At 39.6% G+C, this 17330-nt stretch overlaps 1 protein-coding gene across 1 annotated transcript; it reads left to right on the forward strand.

The window, feature by feature from the left end:
• Nucleotides 1-548: 548 nt before the first annotated feature.
• On the forward strand, nt 549-14084 carry ccnyl1 (cyclin Y-like 1). The gene is made up of 10 exons (XM_084724822.1): nt 549-1549; nt 4887-4961; nt 5454-5497; nt 6247-6347; nt 6751-6786; nt 6897-6948; nt 7872-7991; nt 8800-8966; nt 12879-13041; nt 13502-14084. The coding sequence occupies exons 1-10, from the start codon at nt 1387-1389 to the stop codon at nt 13616-13618; spliced, it is 1038 nt and encodes a 345-aa protein (XP_084580948.1). The 5' UTR covers nt 549-1386; the 3' UTR covers nt 13619-14084.
• Nucleotides 14085-17330: the final 3246 nt, after the last annotated feature.

The raw sequence follows: 17330 nt of genomic DNA on the forward strand, positions 1-17330 counted from the left end.
CAGCATGCAGGAGTGCATCTACTCATGGAGGAGAGGTCACTGCTCAGCCAAGGAAGATGCCATTAATGTTCATCCTGCACTGTGATGAGCACAAGCCCCTCTGCCGTTAAAATGTGCCATTATGTTCAAGACAATGAAGACATCTGTAATCTCTCCTAAACTCTGCAACTCTTTACAGACAAGAGAAAAGAAACTAATTTTTGGTCATGAACTGTTCCTTTAAGAAAACTGTGAAGGTAAAATGCATCCTTGGTCCTGTCTCACTCTCTCAGATTGTTTGAATGAGGAGGGATGCACTGATTGACAGATAAATAGTGCAATAGAGGATGGATTCCTGCTCTCACTGTCAAAAAAGGGTGTGGATCGGTGATGATACAAAAATAGTAGCGTTGTAAATACATTTCATCGGTTTAAATCGTCTCCAACAGACAGGTTCTTCAGCCAATGAGCGCCTTAAAAAGGACCTTGTTTTGATATATCAGCCAATGAGAGTGAACGGGATTCCTATGTGGGCGGGGCTTCAACATATCCGTTCCAAGTAGTGCCGCTCGTGAGCTTCTCAACAGATGGCGGCGGTGGCAGGGAGAACATCCAGCAGATATCTGACGGGGTGGAGGCACTGATGGGGGAGTCTGAGCCAGCTACCAGAGTTGGTTCTCTAATGAGGAGCTGGGGCAAGGCCTGGTCAATTTGACCTCATTGAGAAATTTTTGCCCACAGTCTTGGATTTTTCTCTTTTTACCTCGGTTTTCTGCTGGAGGCCTCAGAATCATCGGGCTTGATTTGGCTAACCTACCGATCCGAGTGCGAGAAGACATCTATGGGATTGTTTGAAAAGTCTCATGAAATGTAACTTAATTGCCAGAATTTGTCGTTTTGAGGTCGTAACATGTTTATTTTGTAGAGTGAATTGTGTTACACGATATAAAAAGTTGAGCTAATGGTGAGTAAAAAAAAGTTAAGGAGAAAAGCTAACTAGTTAGCTAGCATGCTATAATGCTAGTTAGCTACCGAGCAGCGAAACTCTAGCGTGTTGAATGAATGAATGAATGAATTGGCGACCACTTCCATTTAACTGCTTGTTGTTATTACAATAGCACGTCGAATATTATATAGGACGACATATTTTATAGAACAGTGTGACCCCTGTCTGGCTAACTCTTCTCTGCCTGTACTCTAAGTTGCATACCCACAAATGGACAGGAATGCGATTCCCGGGAGTTGGTGGACAGCGGCGATTTAGCACGCCAAGATAGTGTTGTGCTAATACTGCCTATAGCTCGGTAATGTTTCTGAGGCTGGGGGAAGCTAACTTTAGCTAGCTACAAATATTTGCACTACTCGGACTTGGCTGCAATAGTGTGAGGCTTACACCCGGCTTTTGATATGGGGAATACGGTGTCATGCTGCGTCTCTCCCGAGTCGAGCCCCAAACTACCGTCGAGACAACCGGCGGAGCGGCTGGAGGAGTTCCAGACCAGCACCGAAGTGAGCGATGACAACACCGTGCCCTACCTGCAGCATATCAGCGACAGAGAAGTCCCTGATGGTACGTGTCCCCCTGATACGCAATACACTTGTGATAATTAGATAACTGAAACGTGATTTTCCTTTCCTGTATTTGTGCAAAGCAATTTGTTTGTTAATTGTGCATTGGTAGGCTCTATGGTGACCCTTTGCTACAAAACAACATGCATACTGTGCAGTGTATTTAACCTTATACGCTATTATTAGTAGCCCTGTTAATCACGGTAAAGCAGCCTCCGGATCGGAATAAATGGAAGAGAGGAAGTAGTACATAATTATGACAAGAAATCCATTTCTGTCTTTGACAAGTAGGTTTCAAAACCTCAGTTATGAGGTGAGAGGACATCTGGGTGCACTAATGGTCATATAGCAATTAGTGTGTTCCTTAAAATATAGTTTGTTTTTATTTTGTATCATTTTTCAAAAGATCATCAGTTCACGAGAGTGTACCAATTTTATTTTTCTAGTTTAAAGATTATTGATATCGTTCAATATACAGTATATATTTGTAATGTATAGAGGATTAAACAGCAGGATCAGCTAAATAAATCACACATCACCTCATATTTGGAGTAATTTAGAAGGATTTGAATGAATAATCTCGTGTTGACCCACAATGCAATAATATAATGTGGCTGTATATGTTGTACCTGATTTGCTCTGATGCGCTGATTTGAAATCTATGTAGAGATGTAACAAAATGCATGAGTAATTGATTTGTAATGCATTTCAAAGCCTAAAATTAAATCCAACAAACCAGAACTACAACCTTCCTGATTACAAAGCTCATTCTAGAGAAGAGGAGACAATCATTTTGATAGAATCACTATTTGAAGATTACAGAACAATAAGTGCAATGAAGTTGAGGTTGAATAGCACTCAAAACCTTAAGATGCTGGTGCCAGATGAAAACTTTTGTAAGCATATTCTGAAAATAATACAGATTCTAAACTTAACATTTTCAAGGGACACTTAATTTGCATCTTGTTTTTATTTGCTGTGATGAGCATTTTTGACTCACCATGAGCCCCTGCAAAGTATGCCTATCATCATCTTTGGATACTATTTGGAGACCAGGAGCAGATAAACAAATGCAAACATTTGGAAGAGTCCAGCAAGTATGCTATTCTTTGAAGTGTCTTCTTTCATTTGTTACTGGCATTTCCTCATCAAAGGTCATATGATTTCAAAATCTTGGGTTGTAGCATGCTTCTCCATGCATCTCTCATATGCTTCAATAAAACTGGTACCAAGTCTGGCACCAAGCAGAGAGTTATAAGTTTTGTTTGTGGCACAATGACCCTTCTGTCCTTGTATCTAAACCCATGAACTGTCACACCCATATTGTTTGTTGAGAGGGAGGTTCATGTGAATCCTGTCACTGCCACAGTGAAGAAGCTCCCTCATATGACTCCTAAGCAAACACACAATAAGCAAATATCCACTCATGTGCACACACCCACTTACTTTTATCAACACAAGGGACCCCTCTGGATATATGTACACACAAGCAGGGTCAATCTTCACTGTAACAATATCCAACAACTTGATGATATATTATTTCACAACTGCAGAGAAATGTGCACACAGACACTCTCTTAAGCTATTGCCAAGTTACCAGTGTTTATTGCCATCCTGCTGCCAGCAGTGCGCTGATGATGATGATGACATTCTTGGCTCTCTTTAGATGGGCACTGCATCATGTTGATCACACTGGTGTCACATTACCAAGCCAGACACTAACAATAAAAACAAGACCCTCATCTTCTCTGAGCCACATTAACCACTCAGGAATTAGCAATAAAAACAAGGCCTTCATCATTACTGTTATGCCTTTTCCCAACCTCAGTTTTATTTCACTGGCTTCTTGACTGGCTGGGGAACAGGAGAGACTATGCCTCTTAACCAGAACAAACCTGACTGTAACCAGCTCATGTGCCTTTGAAGAAATTGCATCTTGTAATGTGCTACTCAGTGACCTTACTTGCTGTTTGGTCAGCAAATGAACCATGCCTTCAGACAACCCCCCTCAAAGTTTTTTTGCTCATGCTGTGATACAGGCTCCTGATTGGGAAAGCACCTCAGATATTTCTCTGTGATGTAGACCCCAGGTCAGTCTTGTAGTATCAATCTTCAGTTCGCCACTCCTCATTGAGTCCCAGACATGCGTAGTGTTCATTCCATTCATGTTGTTGTGGACAGTAGTGCGAGAGTGCAGTTTGTTGAGACCAGCTGTTGGCAGGGCTAGGGGTCAGAATCTGTTCAACAGTCCTTCCTACATTCCTTGTGTCTCCTCTTGCTGTCCTCACTTCACAAATGCTGCCATCGCCTAATCCCCTGCCCTTTATGTAATGTGCTGTCTGCACAGATCTGGATAAAGAACACAGTTCTCTAAGTCATGTTCGTGTATAAACCAGTGCTGTCTCTGTGTTTGTGTTGCTCGAATTTACAGTTCTGTGAAGTATTTTCATGTCCACAAGTTGTTAGCATACTACAGTAGCTAGCAGTAAGTCTACATTTCAAACTCATACTGTACATTGCCTTCAGTTACACCTGGGCAATAGAACAATATTGGTACCTTGGTACCTTACCTTCAGTATAGTTTCCAAAAATAAAACTGTGCCAAAAGCTACTTATAGCCTTATTTAATGGTAATATAATGCTTGATGACTTCAATGTATATTTTGTAGAGAAAAAATAATACATTTATTGCCAACTGGGTGATGGGAATATTGACAAGAAAATCATGCGTCTCTGTTAAACCTTCATTATCTGCTTTTTATCCCAACACTGAGTTATTTGTTAAATGTTCCATGATATCTGAAAACAAGAGGACAAAACACTGGTACTCAGGCAAATTGGGTTTCTAATGAAACTGTCATTATGAGGGTAAAGCCCTGACTTTCAGCAGAATGGGAACAGTGTGTGAATAATAGCCGTTTTAAAAACACCGTCAGTTCACTAGTTAAGATATACATATCTTTGTTGGTGATTGGTGTCAAGTCTTTCGCAGTTTCTAGCCCACAGTCATAACTAGACAATTGATATCGTCTTCCTTGTAATGCTCTGCCAAGTCTCTGCTATAGCCACCTTCCCTTCCTGCTTGTCTCTGAGCCTTTTTATTGTGAGATTGGTTTCTATTATTTCTTAATGATAGATAATGACCATTAACAGAATTATACTTTGCGTCACTTTACACACATTATAGTGTGTGAGTTTGATCAATGTGTCAGCTGATGGCTTCCTGTTTTCTATTTGGCTTCACCACTACCCAGGAGTGAGAGCTCAGCAATGCACAAAGTGCCTTTGTTGGCAGATTGTCTTTATAAAACACTGACGTACACGTTTCGTTTTCTCAGAACTGGCCCTGGAGTCTAACCCGTCGGACCACGCCCGAGCTAGCACCATCTTCCTCAGCAAGTCCCAGACAGACGGTGAGCAATTCTAACATGACACAAATACACACGCACACACACGCACACACGCATATATATGATTCACATTCATTGTCTTTGACAAGCAAACACATGCATTAGTGTTCAATATTATGACGAACATGTTTTCAAAAGCTAATTCTGTTTTAATATTCATGCAGTTGTCTATTCCAAGGCCTTGTTTTTATAGTTGTTGTGATCCTGGCAGTGATGTTATGTTCATTACTTATTTCACTAAAGAGCTTCATTAAGTTTGAACTTAACTGGAGCCACAGGCATCTCTAATAGTCGATAAGTGATTAGAAAAGGTCTTTTCTGTACACGGGCTGCCGTCTTAAATTATCTTTATGTAAACAATCACAGAAACATTTAAAATTTAATACTACACTTGATTCTGACTGTTAACCTGTTTACAAGCTGCAGTGCAGTTTGTACTGAACACTGATTCCTGCTTCTAGTTTGGCTTTGTTGAACATCTCTCTTCCTTTACAGTACGAGACAAGAGGAAAAGCAACCACATAAATCATATCAGTCATGTAAGTGTAAAAATGTGTATGTTGATCATAAATCTGTTTGCTGAACTCATTGTATGTGGGGAGTTCACACTGTAGACTGGCCTGTTCAGGTTTTTGAGGGGTGTTGTATGAATTATTTGTTGGCTTCTGAGTAGATATGTTTGAATTGAATGCCCATATATTTTCAAGAAGTATTTAGTTTTAACTCAGAATTGTATTGCTGTCAGTGTGGAAAAGTCCCTGAAACAATATTAGAGCACTAAAGCTCTTTATTGAAACAGAATGCTGAAAGTTTTGCCAACAATAGAAGCTGTTCCCAATACCCAGTAATAAGATAAGGCTACTACTTCTAGCTCAAATAAGGACAAGGCTAAACCAGAAAACCTTAATCTTATGAATGGCAAAAGTGATAACAAAATATTTTTGTTTGTTTTTCCCTTTTACCAAAGGAATCACAAATTATCTCATTGTATATGACATACGAACATTGGCTTCCAACAGCCTGAACAGCTGCATAGATTTAGTAGATAGTTTCTTCTCGCTCTGGCACAGAAAGGAGGACTTCTCCATTATTCTTAATCCAACCTATAAAATTGTGATTGGCTCGGCTCAAACTGTGGAAACATTTGTCAATGAGCATGACAACAGAACTATTCAGATAAAATGGAATACTTGAGCAAATAGTCAGATGAGTCTAATGCAGCCATCAAGAAGAATTTCTGTCCCTCAATCAGTTCAAGTTGTTGACTGTTTGATTTCGATGTCTCAAGGTGTCTCCTGGTCCACTGTCAAAGAAATACAGCTCATGTTCCACAATCTTCATCGACGACAACACCGTCAGCCAGCCAAACCTCAAAAGCACAATTAAATGGTGAGAATTTCACACATATAGAAACACACAGACAATGCTGTGCTTTCCAAAAGTCGCTCATTCACATGAGAAAATCCTGTTGCATCACATCGTGGTAATCCTAAAGTAATACTTAGTGGATGCATGACTAAACAGATGTTCTTACGCCTAATTTAGGACAGTTCTCTGTAATGACATTATTTTAGCAACTTTAGAAACCTCATTTCATAAGGATTATCTCTGTGTTTAAATGAAGTCTCCCTGCTGAATGTGTGCAAATGTTTTGTCACACCATAAGGTCTGACACACACTCACACACACAGAGCACAGTATTCTCCTACTGAGACTGTTTTCATTGAAGCTTTAAAACACAAAAACTGATTCATGCTATTTGTCTTTCCCTAATTTTTCTGTGTTTCTCCAGTGTCACATTAGCAATATACTACCACATCAAAAACAGGTAGGTGTACATTTTTAATTTGAACTTAATCATGTAATTTGTGGAATATTTTGTTGCTTAAGCTGGTTTATGTGTGAATTATGTTGACAGATGTATTATGTTTTCTTTAGGGACTCAGACAGATCACTGGACATCTTTGATGAGAAGTTGCACCCCTTATCAGTGAGTATGTTGCTGTTTTCACGTATGCACTCTGAGCTACACCCCAAAAATCAGGTTTGGACATCATCCAAATGAGTCCTTTCACACATGCAGCATGCATTAGGAGACTGTCTGAGTCAAACACTCTTAAGCTACACTCCAGCTGATGGAAGAGATGAAGAATGAGAGACATGGAGACCAGCTGACTACAGTCTACATACAGTTGGAGAGACACTCATGGTGTGCTGCAAATTGCAAGACACACAGTTTTATTTTTCTGACTGCAATCTGATATTCTCACATCACTGATGATGAAGAAAGGCATTAAGATGTGAGCTCCAAAAATATTAGACCCATGTAGGCTGATGCTGATCTGCAGATGGTCTGTATGAAAACAAAATGATACAAGCGAGCAGCTGCACATCACACAGTGTCATCAACACACCCACCCACTCGCTCCAGACACTGAGTTATTCTGTACAAACATGTGGCTCTCCCAGACCTATGACAAGGGAGCAGGCATGGTAAAGTATGGGGCAAAAAATGTGGACATTTGTGTTGACACATACAGCTCCTCTGGGTAGTGTGTGGATAATTGCAGGGTTTCAGTGCATGTGTGAAAGGGGTTTCAGTAACTGATTTTTGGCAGAGAGGTTTTTGTTCAGACTGCAAGCAAATCAGATCTGTTTCTCAAATCAGATCTTTAAGACAGGCTGGCCGCACTGTTATTTGCAAGTTGTCAAATTGGATTTGTGTGTCCAGTGAGTGACACAAAAAACACTGTCCACTTTGAGCGGCTAGTGAAACGGTGAGCTTCTACAACCCATACTTCCTGTGGTTTGGTGAAGCAAAGAGCGAATCAATGAAGTATCTATGATGTATCTATAACCATACGTCATACTTGCTTCCCTCTGACATGTGTGTGAACTGTCTGTCCCTTACAGAGAGAGCCAGTGCCAGATGATTACTCCTGTGTAGACCCAGAACACAAACTCATCTACCGCTTTGTCAGAACGCTCTTCAGCGCTGCACAGCTTACTGCAGAATGTGCCATTGTCACTCTGGTAAGTCTGTCTCTTTAAAATGCTGTGGTACACACACCAAATTCTGATTACACCAATACATACATGATACAATACATGTTGATGTTATGGTTGGAATCTTGTTACTCAGTGTGCAGGTACAAAATTAGTTGGGTGCAAAATTGACTCTGCCAAAAATAAAAACTTGGTGTAAAATTTAATAACAGATTTTTAAAACAAATTAAGACAGTCTTTATCAAACCAGACTCCCCAGTCTATGAAATAGTATTATTACTGTGGACCTTAGAAGCCTCTCTCTATCCAAGGTCATTTGTAAAGATGCCTCAGTCTGTGATCTGTTAGACAAAGCTATTCTGACATTTAGCTAGACATTGAAATGACATTCGCTGAAGTGTATGATAGAGAATGCCCTGTAGTTAACAGAGTTCATAGAGCTGAATATTGTGGCATTACTATAAACTAGTCAGTAGAGGGCAGTAAACACCTGCAAACTGTCTTCTCCCAAATAACATGAATGACACTTGACAGGTGAGTGTGTGTTGTGTGTGTGTAATGATCACATAACAGAGACTCTGCATCAGAGATGATTAAAAAGCATTTGAGGCTCTTGGGCTCTTTGAGGATCTCACAGGTTTGATACCAACATATCCTTTTTTATGGTGTAAGAGACTAACAGATTTGTTTTAGAATGCAGCCATGAAAGACAAAACGAATTTCTGTCTGTCCCTTATAGTATATAGGGAATTAGAAGGGTTCAACTGCCAAAACCTTGTCAATTCGAAGGACACTGAGGGTAAATTTTAACATTTAAACCTCCTTCTTCTTGAAGGTGTACTTGGAACGCCTGCTGACCTACGCTGAGCTGGATATCTGCCCCGCCAACTGGAAGCGCATCGTCCTGGGAGCCATCTTGTTGGCTTCCAAAGTCTGGGATGACCAGGCTGTGTGGAATGTCGACTACTGCCAGATCCTTAAAGACATCACTGTGGAGGACATGTGAGTTTGTTTTTATACACACTGGAAATAAGGAACATGGAGATGGAAACAGAATCACTGGTTTCAGTCACTCAACCACGATCATTTCTGAGAGGTAGAAAATTTCACTTTAGATGCTAGGTTCTAAAAATAGAAATTTTATACAGTCGTATTGTTTTTCAGCATTTCATTTATGTATTTTAGATTTGAGTGTGGATTGTTGCAACTGTAGCCTTGTGGAGTTTTTAAACCTTCTCAAAACTTCATGAATATGAACAAAAACACAAACAGGGTTACCTTCTTTTATGGAAGACATGTACCATGTTCCACCTTGGAAGGGTCTCCCAAGGCAGATCTTCCACAAGGAGGAATGAGAGCGATTTTCTTGACATGGTTGACATTTTCAGGAAGTGGCTAACCTGGATTATGTGAACTGTGTTCTCTCTCTGCTGGCGGAAAAGTGACTTTGGACCAGATATAGTTGGATTCTACTACTCTGGAACCAAACTGAATATTGTCCCGTCTTCTGATTCTGTAGGATTGATAATAGGGTTAGGCGGTGTCTACCTAATCGGCATATGAAAATGTCTAGAATGAAACATCACTGAAGGATGATTTAAAGTTTAAAAGGGTGTTTGTCTCCACACTACATTTCTGTAATTTGTGTTCAGCCCCTGAAGCTTGAAACAGAGCTAACTGGCTAGCTATTCTGAGGAAGATAAGAAAACAATGGCACGATTGAAAGAAGCATAGTAACAGCAACACCACTGCCACCAATGTAACAGAGTGCCTTGGGTTCACCTAACTGGGCAGGTTTACTAAGAAAATGATAAATGGGACATAGCCCAGTCTTAGTGCAATGACCAGCAGCAATACACAAAATCACACAAGGGGCAGCATTGTGCAAGTGTTTGTTTCAGTATAAGAAAGAAAAAAACAGCGTAATGAAGGGTCTTCTTTACGACAGTATTGAGAGATCTCTGTTTAAAAATGGAGTTACTTTTGTACTTGGTTGTTCTCATGGGAGGGTGACAAAGTTGTGTCTGGAATGGGGGAAAAAAAGAGCTAGAGAGAGATGTTTAAACCTTGGCTCCTTTCTCACCTCTATACAGTTGTCCAATCACAGCATGAGGTGGGTGTGAATGATGCATTGTGAATTCCAGAAAGTTACAGAAATAGTTCAAGCTCAAGTATCTTAGGGTCTGATGAGAACATGATATCGCAGATGCAGATTTTTGTGTGCAGTGTTTTTGCTCACCCTTGAGGGAATCCCAACAGAACTCTTGAGTAGGACCACTGCTTTCTCGTGTTGAAACAGTACCAGCTTAGATGTTTCTGTGGCTGCTCAGGAGGTCTCCTGGACATCCCATGTTGGCATATTGTCACCGTCATTGGATACTGTACATTTGCTACAAGATTGATAACGATACTGCGCACCTTTGCCTCCACTCAGCTGTATTCATCATCTTATAACATAATATCTTAGTACTGCCAAAGCCTAATTCAAATTCATCTCCAGATTTGGGTGCCATTGGTATTTGGGTTTCTGAGCTGCAGCCTCCATGTTTTTCTACATCTTAACCAGTATAACAGGGTTTTGCCACAACATGTTAATAAAAACATGCTAATAAAAAAAATTAACATCAAAGATGCACTCAAAGCAGGGCTGGGATGGATGGAAGCTGCAGCATCTCTGCTGTCTCTTGGGCTGTAAGCCAGTGAAGAGGCCAGAGGCTGCACTTGGAGCACCCAGGTTTTATTTCCTACAATTGCTTTTCCTGTGTGTGTGTATGTGTGTGTGTGTATGAAAGAGATTGAGAGTGCCTCCTAGCTTTTTGTGATTTGGAAAGGTGCGTTCATTGCCTGCATGCGTGTTCTCGGTCGACAAACCCCCATCTCTCTCCTCTCATATATGTCTGACCTACACTCTCTCTGCCCTGTTTTCATTGCTACCATTGAAGTGTCTTTGTGAGTGCGGTCAGGTCTGGATGGAGGGATGGGAAGAAGTGTAGAGAGAGAAATAGAGAGAGACAGACAGAGAGAAATGCAGGGGAGGGTCTCAAGTGCTCTCACTGCTTCTACATAATGGCCCTGGCTCTCGCCCACTCCATTAGTTGCCCTGGGAGACCAGACATCACACACACACTCACACTCACTCTCACCACCTTTGCTGACCAACAAAGCATCCTAGATGCTGTCTCCTTGGCGACCACCTCCCTTAGCTTTTCTCATGGCTGTGATGATGATGAGGAGGAGGAAGGATGATGGAGGCTGTAGCTTCAGAAAGATGAACTGATACTGATACATCTCTGATTACCTGCGTGTGTGTGTGTGTGTGTGTGTGTGTGTGTGTGTGTGTGTGTGTGTGTGTGTGTGTGTGTGTGTGTGTGTGTGTGTGTGTGTGTGTGTGTGTGTGTGAGAGAGAGAGATCTCTGGATCAGGAGGAGATTTGATTCCATCTCCATGAGCACTTTTGAACATTTTGAAAGTCACAGTGAGTGCACAAATTGGTGATGTACAAGTCTGTAAGATTTGCCTTCTGTTGCTGCTGCCGACTTTGACCAGTTCTTTAGGAAAATCATATCACTTGTACTGATTATCAATATTATTGAGCAAGGCAGATGAAAGGAGGACATTTTACTTAGCCTGATCAACTTCCCAAAAAATGTCGCTTGAGTGCCATCACAAGAGCCAACTGCATCTTCCTTGTAGTGTTGGGCTATATGTTCAATTTTTCCAAACAATCATCGTCAGCCCATCAGTTGGCAATTGGTGATATCTTCATCCCACCTCCTTTCGAGTCCCAGCTGGGAAATGTGTGCAAGCTGTGAATTTACTACGTTACACATGCTGCATACATTTCCCTGTGTCCAGTAAACAAAATAAACCTGTATAGTGGCAAGAAATTGATTATTTTCACACTTACTTTCCTTTTTAAATGGAGAAATACAACCGTGCACCTTCTGAATACAAGTTTCTCTCTTTCACCAAACCAAGACGAGCTTAATTGGCTTGTTAACTCCTTGGAAAACACACTTCATCCAAACTCGACAGAAAACACTTGTAACTCACCAAAAAGGCTGCCGTTAACTCCTAACTTTGGGGCCCCCCTCATAAAAGCTTTAGGTAGCTTATTTGTTGTGTCCCATTCATGCATCTTTATTTGTGGTGTATTTGTTAAATTGCCTATACATTATTTTTGATGCATGAATAAATCATCCGAAGTTGAACTCCGGAGTCTTGCCGATGCTTGCATGAAACACATATGCTGAGGCAAGTCAGTAATCGCAAACCTGATGACCACAGTGTATCCTGTTTCAAAAACCATGCAGCTGTTCCCTGTGTTCTCCAGTGCATTTGCTCTTCAACAGAAGAACAAGATTGATCTGGGCTTGAAGCACCACATCAACATGGATTGTTTAAGGCGTTATGACAACTGCTAATAAATAATTTGTATATGGGCAAGTAAAAAAAATGTTAACATATTTACAGTGGCTTTTCTGGATGAAAAATAAATGACTTTGCATAACTTTTATTTGTTTTCATTTTTCCAGTAAACATAAACAGAAGAAAAACATGATTGTTTAAGTAATTGTCATAAGTTAGGATTTTCCAGAAGAATAAAACTTTGCGTTTTATGCATTTGCTGTCCTTTGAGTATGTAGCAAAAGAAATCCAGGTTAGATGTCATTTAACTGAGCGAGGATAATAAAGCAAGATTTGAATTTTGTAGTTTGCTTTGGAAACACACTGTGTGTCTGATATTTCTGTACTGGGTCTTGGACTTTTATCCTCTGTTCCTCTATTGCACTGTTGCGCTCAGTAGTTTGCAACAGAAAAGAGCTATCAGCTTCAATTTTGGAGTAGTGTTAAGACTCTGCTTGGAAGTTTTGACTGTCTGGAATAACCCTCAGGTGTCTTTCCATCCTCCAGGAATGAGATGGAGCGCCACTTCCTGGAACTTCTCCAGTTTAATATCAATGTGCCAGCCAGTGTCTATGCCAAGTACTACTTTGATCTGCGGCAGCTGGCTGATGACAACAACCTCAGCTTCCCTCTGGAACCTCTCAACAACCAACGCGCCCAGAAGCTAGAGGTGAGCTGCCCTCCTCAGACCTCAACTAGTAATTTCAGGTTGTCTCATTACGATGCGTCCGCAGTATTTCCTCTCTGCTCTGCAGCAAACAGGCTGCACCCTTGTTGTACCACCTCTGACCTCAGATTAGAAGCTGTCTTGGTGAAGCTGGTGGCTAAACAATGCCTGTTTGTTTTAGCACCTGTTTGCATGAGTTGAATGTTGATTTTGTGCTGTTTGACCAGGGTGAACAGAACTAGGTCTTGTTTTGAGGTCTCATTGATTACTACAAACAATGAATTTGTACTAGATTTGTACTATTGTAGAGGAGTGGAGAAAAAAAAACATCTCAGGAATTCCCAGTTTCACTGCTGGTGACACGAAAAGTAAAGAGCAACAAGAGCTAACTGGTCATTTCATTTCTGGTCAAGAACTTTTTCGTTGAGAAATTTTCACTAACTGCGTTTGTTTGTCCATCCAGGCCATTTCAAGACTATGTGAGGACAAATACAAGGACCTGAGTCGAGCAGCAATGAGACGATCCTTCAGTGCAGACAACCTGATAGGTATACGACACTCCAACGCTGTGCTTTCATAGGTCAGACTGTTGCCGTCTGATTTCCAAAGCCCAGCTGACCCACAGCCAGCCCCGGACAAACACAGTCACCTCAAAGGGTCAACGCAGCAGCCGCATCGGGCAGGATTCAAGCCTGAAACGCTGCTGTATGACCTGCCAAACAGTTATTTGCATTATGGCTGCGGAGCTGCGCAGTGTCAAATCAAACTTGAAATTGAGGTGTTTACCTAAAACTTCGCCACACAACTTTTGTTTTTACAAATCTTTTATTTATTTCTTACTTGTCCCTCATTTCCAGGAGAAAACATAAAGTTGGAATGGCTCCACTGCAGTTATAACTGAGGGGTAGACTTTGGATTGTCGTAAAGTTTTTGCAAGAAGATAAGGTTGGCTGTCACCAAATCCCATGAAAAGACCAGAACCAAGAATGTGTTAGTCCGTCTTTGTGTCCTTTTTGACTTTGATACACTCTTAGCTTCCAGGCCATGGCATACTTGACATAGTGGAACTTTCATATTGTGTTAATTTTTGAGCCCCCTGTGGACAAAAGTGGTCATGTTTCTACCACAATAACCACAAAATATAGTGTAAAAAATGATATTATCTGTAGAAAAATCTCCTCCTGTTTCCTTAAACTGGCAAATATACAGCTCACTGTAATTTTGCCTGTGAAAAACAAAAACACAGGCTCTTTGCTCTGCATGCTGCAAATGATTTTGTCTGATTTAAAGGCGATTCTGCTGCAGTGGCTGGCATTAACAATAACTATATAGTAACAGCCAGTCTGCTCGCTGATTGTCTACTTATGTAGGTCATATAGAGGAATCAGTATTAAATTGAGACTGTTTCATAACCAGTTATAAACTCACAATATATTTAAATATTTAATATGGATCACACATTATATCATATATACAGTGTAATTTAAAAAAATCTTCTTAAAACACCCGGCACTTTAGTTTTTAGCAAACTTGAACTCAAGCATGAGGAAATAGTGCCTTTGTTTGGGACTATTTGTAGTGTTTGATTAATCCATTGGTGCTTGTAGTTAAGGCTGAACAACTGATCAAAATATTATCCTAATCACAATATGGCCAAGTGCAATATCCAAATTGCGGGAGCTGCAATTTGTTTTTATAAAGATTAAATGTGTCACAACATACCATTATAAATGAAGCATTGTGGTGCTACAGAGACCTTCTCCCCGGCCTATAAATCATGCTTGTTTAATACAGACCCTAACAAAAATTTCATCATTGTTTTTATATATTTTATAAGAAAATGAAAAGCAAAAATGATCATTACCATACCTCACTAAAATCGTGACTCATATCACAATTGCAATATCTGCCAAAATAATTGCAATATGATTTTTTTTTTATTATTCTTTTTTTGCATATCATTCACCCTTACTTCTAGTGAGTTTTTACAGCAGCAGGATGGTATCTGTGGGATCGACTCAAATGACGTACAATAAACTACTACCACAGTGTGCATTTGTTGTGATGAAGAAATATGTCAACCAGTACAACAGTGTGGCTCACTGATGTGTTTTTAATATTTTTTGGACATCAAGGTGCTCTATGACACAGAGAAACAAGATAAATCAGGCTTTGGTACACAGACTTGTTCGTGGGGTAATTTTAATTGTTTGGTTTTGGTCTCTTCATGGGATTTGTTGACAGTAATAAGATAATCACTGGACAAATCATTTACATTTAGACACATCACATAAAATTCAAAAGCTGGTTCTTTATAAATTAGTTAACAGTTAATACAGAAAGTTACTATTGAGAGTGTAAAAAGACTTGTTTACTGTTCATTCCAGTGGTGTTGAATTCTGTTTCAGTAAATTATCTACACATTGTAATTTGAATGCAGCATACAGCATGTCTAAGAAGTATTGAACCATCAGTTTCACCTTTCAGACACACTTCAGGTGGTCAGAAGCGGAGATTTACACAATCTGGAACAGTGCTGTTACTGAGTGGCTCGATATAGCAGTTAGGTTGACATAATGGCAAAATGCCTCAGTATTGTGCCCCTCAAATTCTGCCCTCCTCACCCCGCCTCAAAGAGCCCGTCAGCAGGCTACAAAGCTTGTGCTTGTCCCCAGGCCCCGACCAGAGCTTTTGAACAAACTACATAGATTTTGAGGGGGGAAAAAAGTGACTGATGGATACTCCCCTCCTTTTTGCTTACTATGTAGGCTACTAGCTGTGAAATTTGTTTTTGTTTTTAATTGAAACAAACATTTGCAGATGGAGTATTTTAAATAAACACTAATCATGTAACAAAGAGATGTTGTGGTAATTTCACATTGTGTTGTATGTATGATCTGTGACCTTCAGACGATTGATATGTGTTGTTGTTGTGAGTGTTGGTCTGGCTGTGGTGTTGTAGCACAGAGCTGATTTCAGGCTTCTTTCGAGTGCTGGAAATCCTTGAAAACACTTGAATTTGAATGTAGTGTTGTCAAGGTTTGCAAAGTGCTTGGATTTTGGATTAAGTGCTTGAAACTGTAATTGCATTACTTTCATAATAAATTGTTACTTGACTGAATAGTTCACTTTTTAGTAGAGCTGCATCAATTACCTGTCAACTGTTAATTTAATTGGCAACTATTTTGATAATTGATCAATCATTTTGAGTTATTTTTGAAGAAAATATGTCTGAATAATCTGATTTCAGCTTCTCAATGGGGATGTTTTCTGGTTACTTTCATTGTATTACAGCTAACTGAATGTTTTTGGGATGTGGACAAAACAAGACAAAATGATGATGACCTTTTTACCATTTTCTGACTTTTCATGGACCAAACCAATTGATCAGTTGAAAAAGTGATAGACAGGTTGATCTAAAATAAGTCAGATTTTGGCTCAGCCAGTTTCAGGTCTACTTACAGACAGGTGAGACACATTTTTAAAAATTAAACTTGTTGTTTCCCTTTAATTTGTCACTTGTCTGTAGAATGAATGTAGAACAATTATGGTTCTTCATACTAGAATAACGTCTGATTTAATGTGATGAAAAAGTGAAATTTCATATTTGGTATATGTGTAACACAGCTGTAGGGTTTTGCTGTAGTGTTTGAATTTGTCTTGGAAAACGTGCAGGAACCCTGCGATTTAACCAGTACAGCCAGTAGCCCGTCTAAATCAAAGCTAAATAAGAATTATGATTTAAAATGACCTCTCACTACAACTATGATGTGAAATGAAAGAAAATTAACATTTGGTCAACTCCTGTCTTTGAATATTTTTATTTATTTTTATTTATTTAATTTAAATAAATAATAATATGTCAGTGTCCCATGTGGGCCACACAGTCAGAAAAGTCTAGACATTCCCCTGTATGTGACATCAACTCTGTCAGCTGGCTGTCAGCTCCTTCATAGATAATCCAAAGAGAAGTTTTTATTGTTGAATTCATTAAATATATGTTCGGAAGGATTTATAAAAATGACTTTACGTCAACAAAAACATTTCGTGATACACCTAATGTGTGTTCTTTGTCTTGTAAATAATATACGTTTTATCACAAAACAAATTGCATTATCAACAGAAATTGTAAGTGGGTAACATTATAATGATATTTATTGTGTTTTTTATATATTTATTGTTTGTTATTTATGAGTGTCTAAATTCCAGATGTAACAGATGTAGTGAATCCAGTGTAATTAAGTAAATTACATTTAAGTAAGACTTTGACCTGTCAGTGACGATGTTTCATG

The sequence above is a fragment of the Lutjanus erythropterus genome, chromosome 8 (assembly GCF_056507025.1).
Source record: "Lutjanus erythropterus isolate fLutEry1 chromosome 8, fLutEry1.hap2, whole genome shotgun sequence".
NCBI lineage: Eukaryota > Metazoa > Chordata > Actinopteri > Lutjaniformes > Lutjanidae > Lutjanus > Lutjanus erythropterus.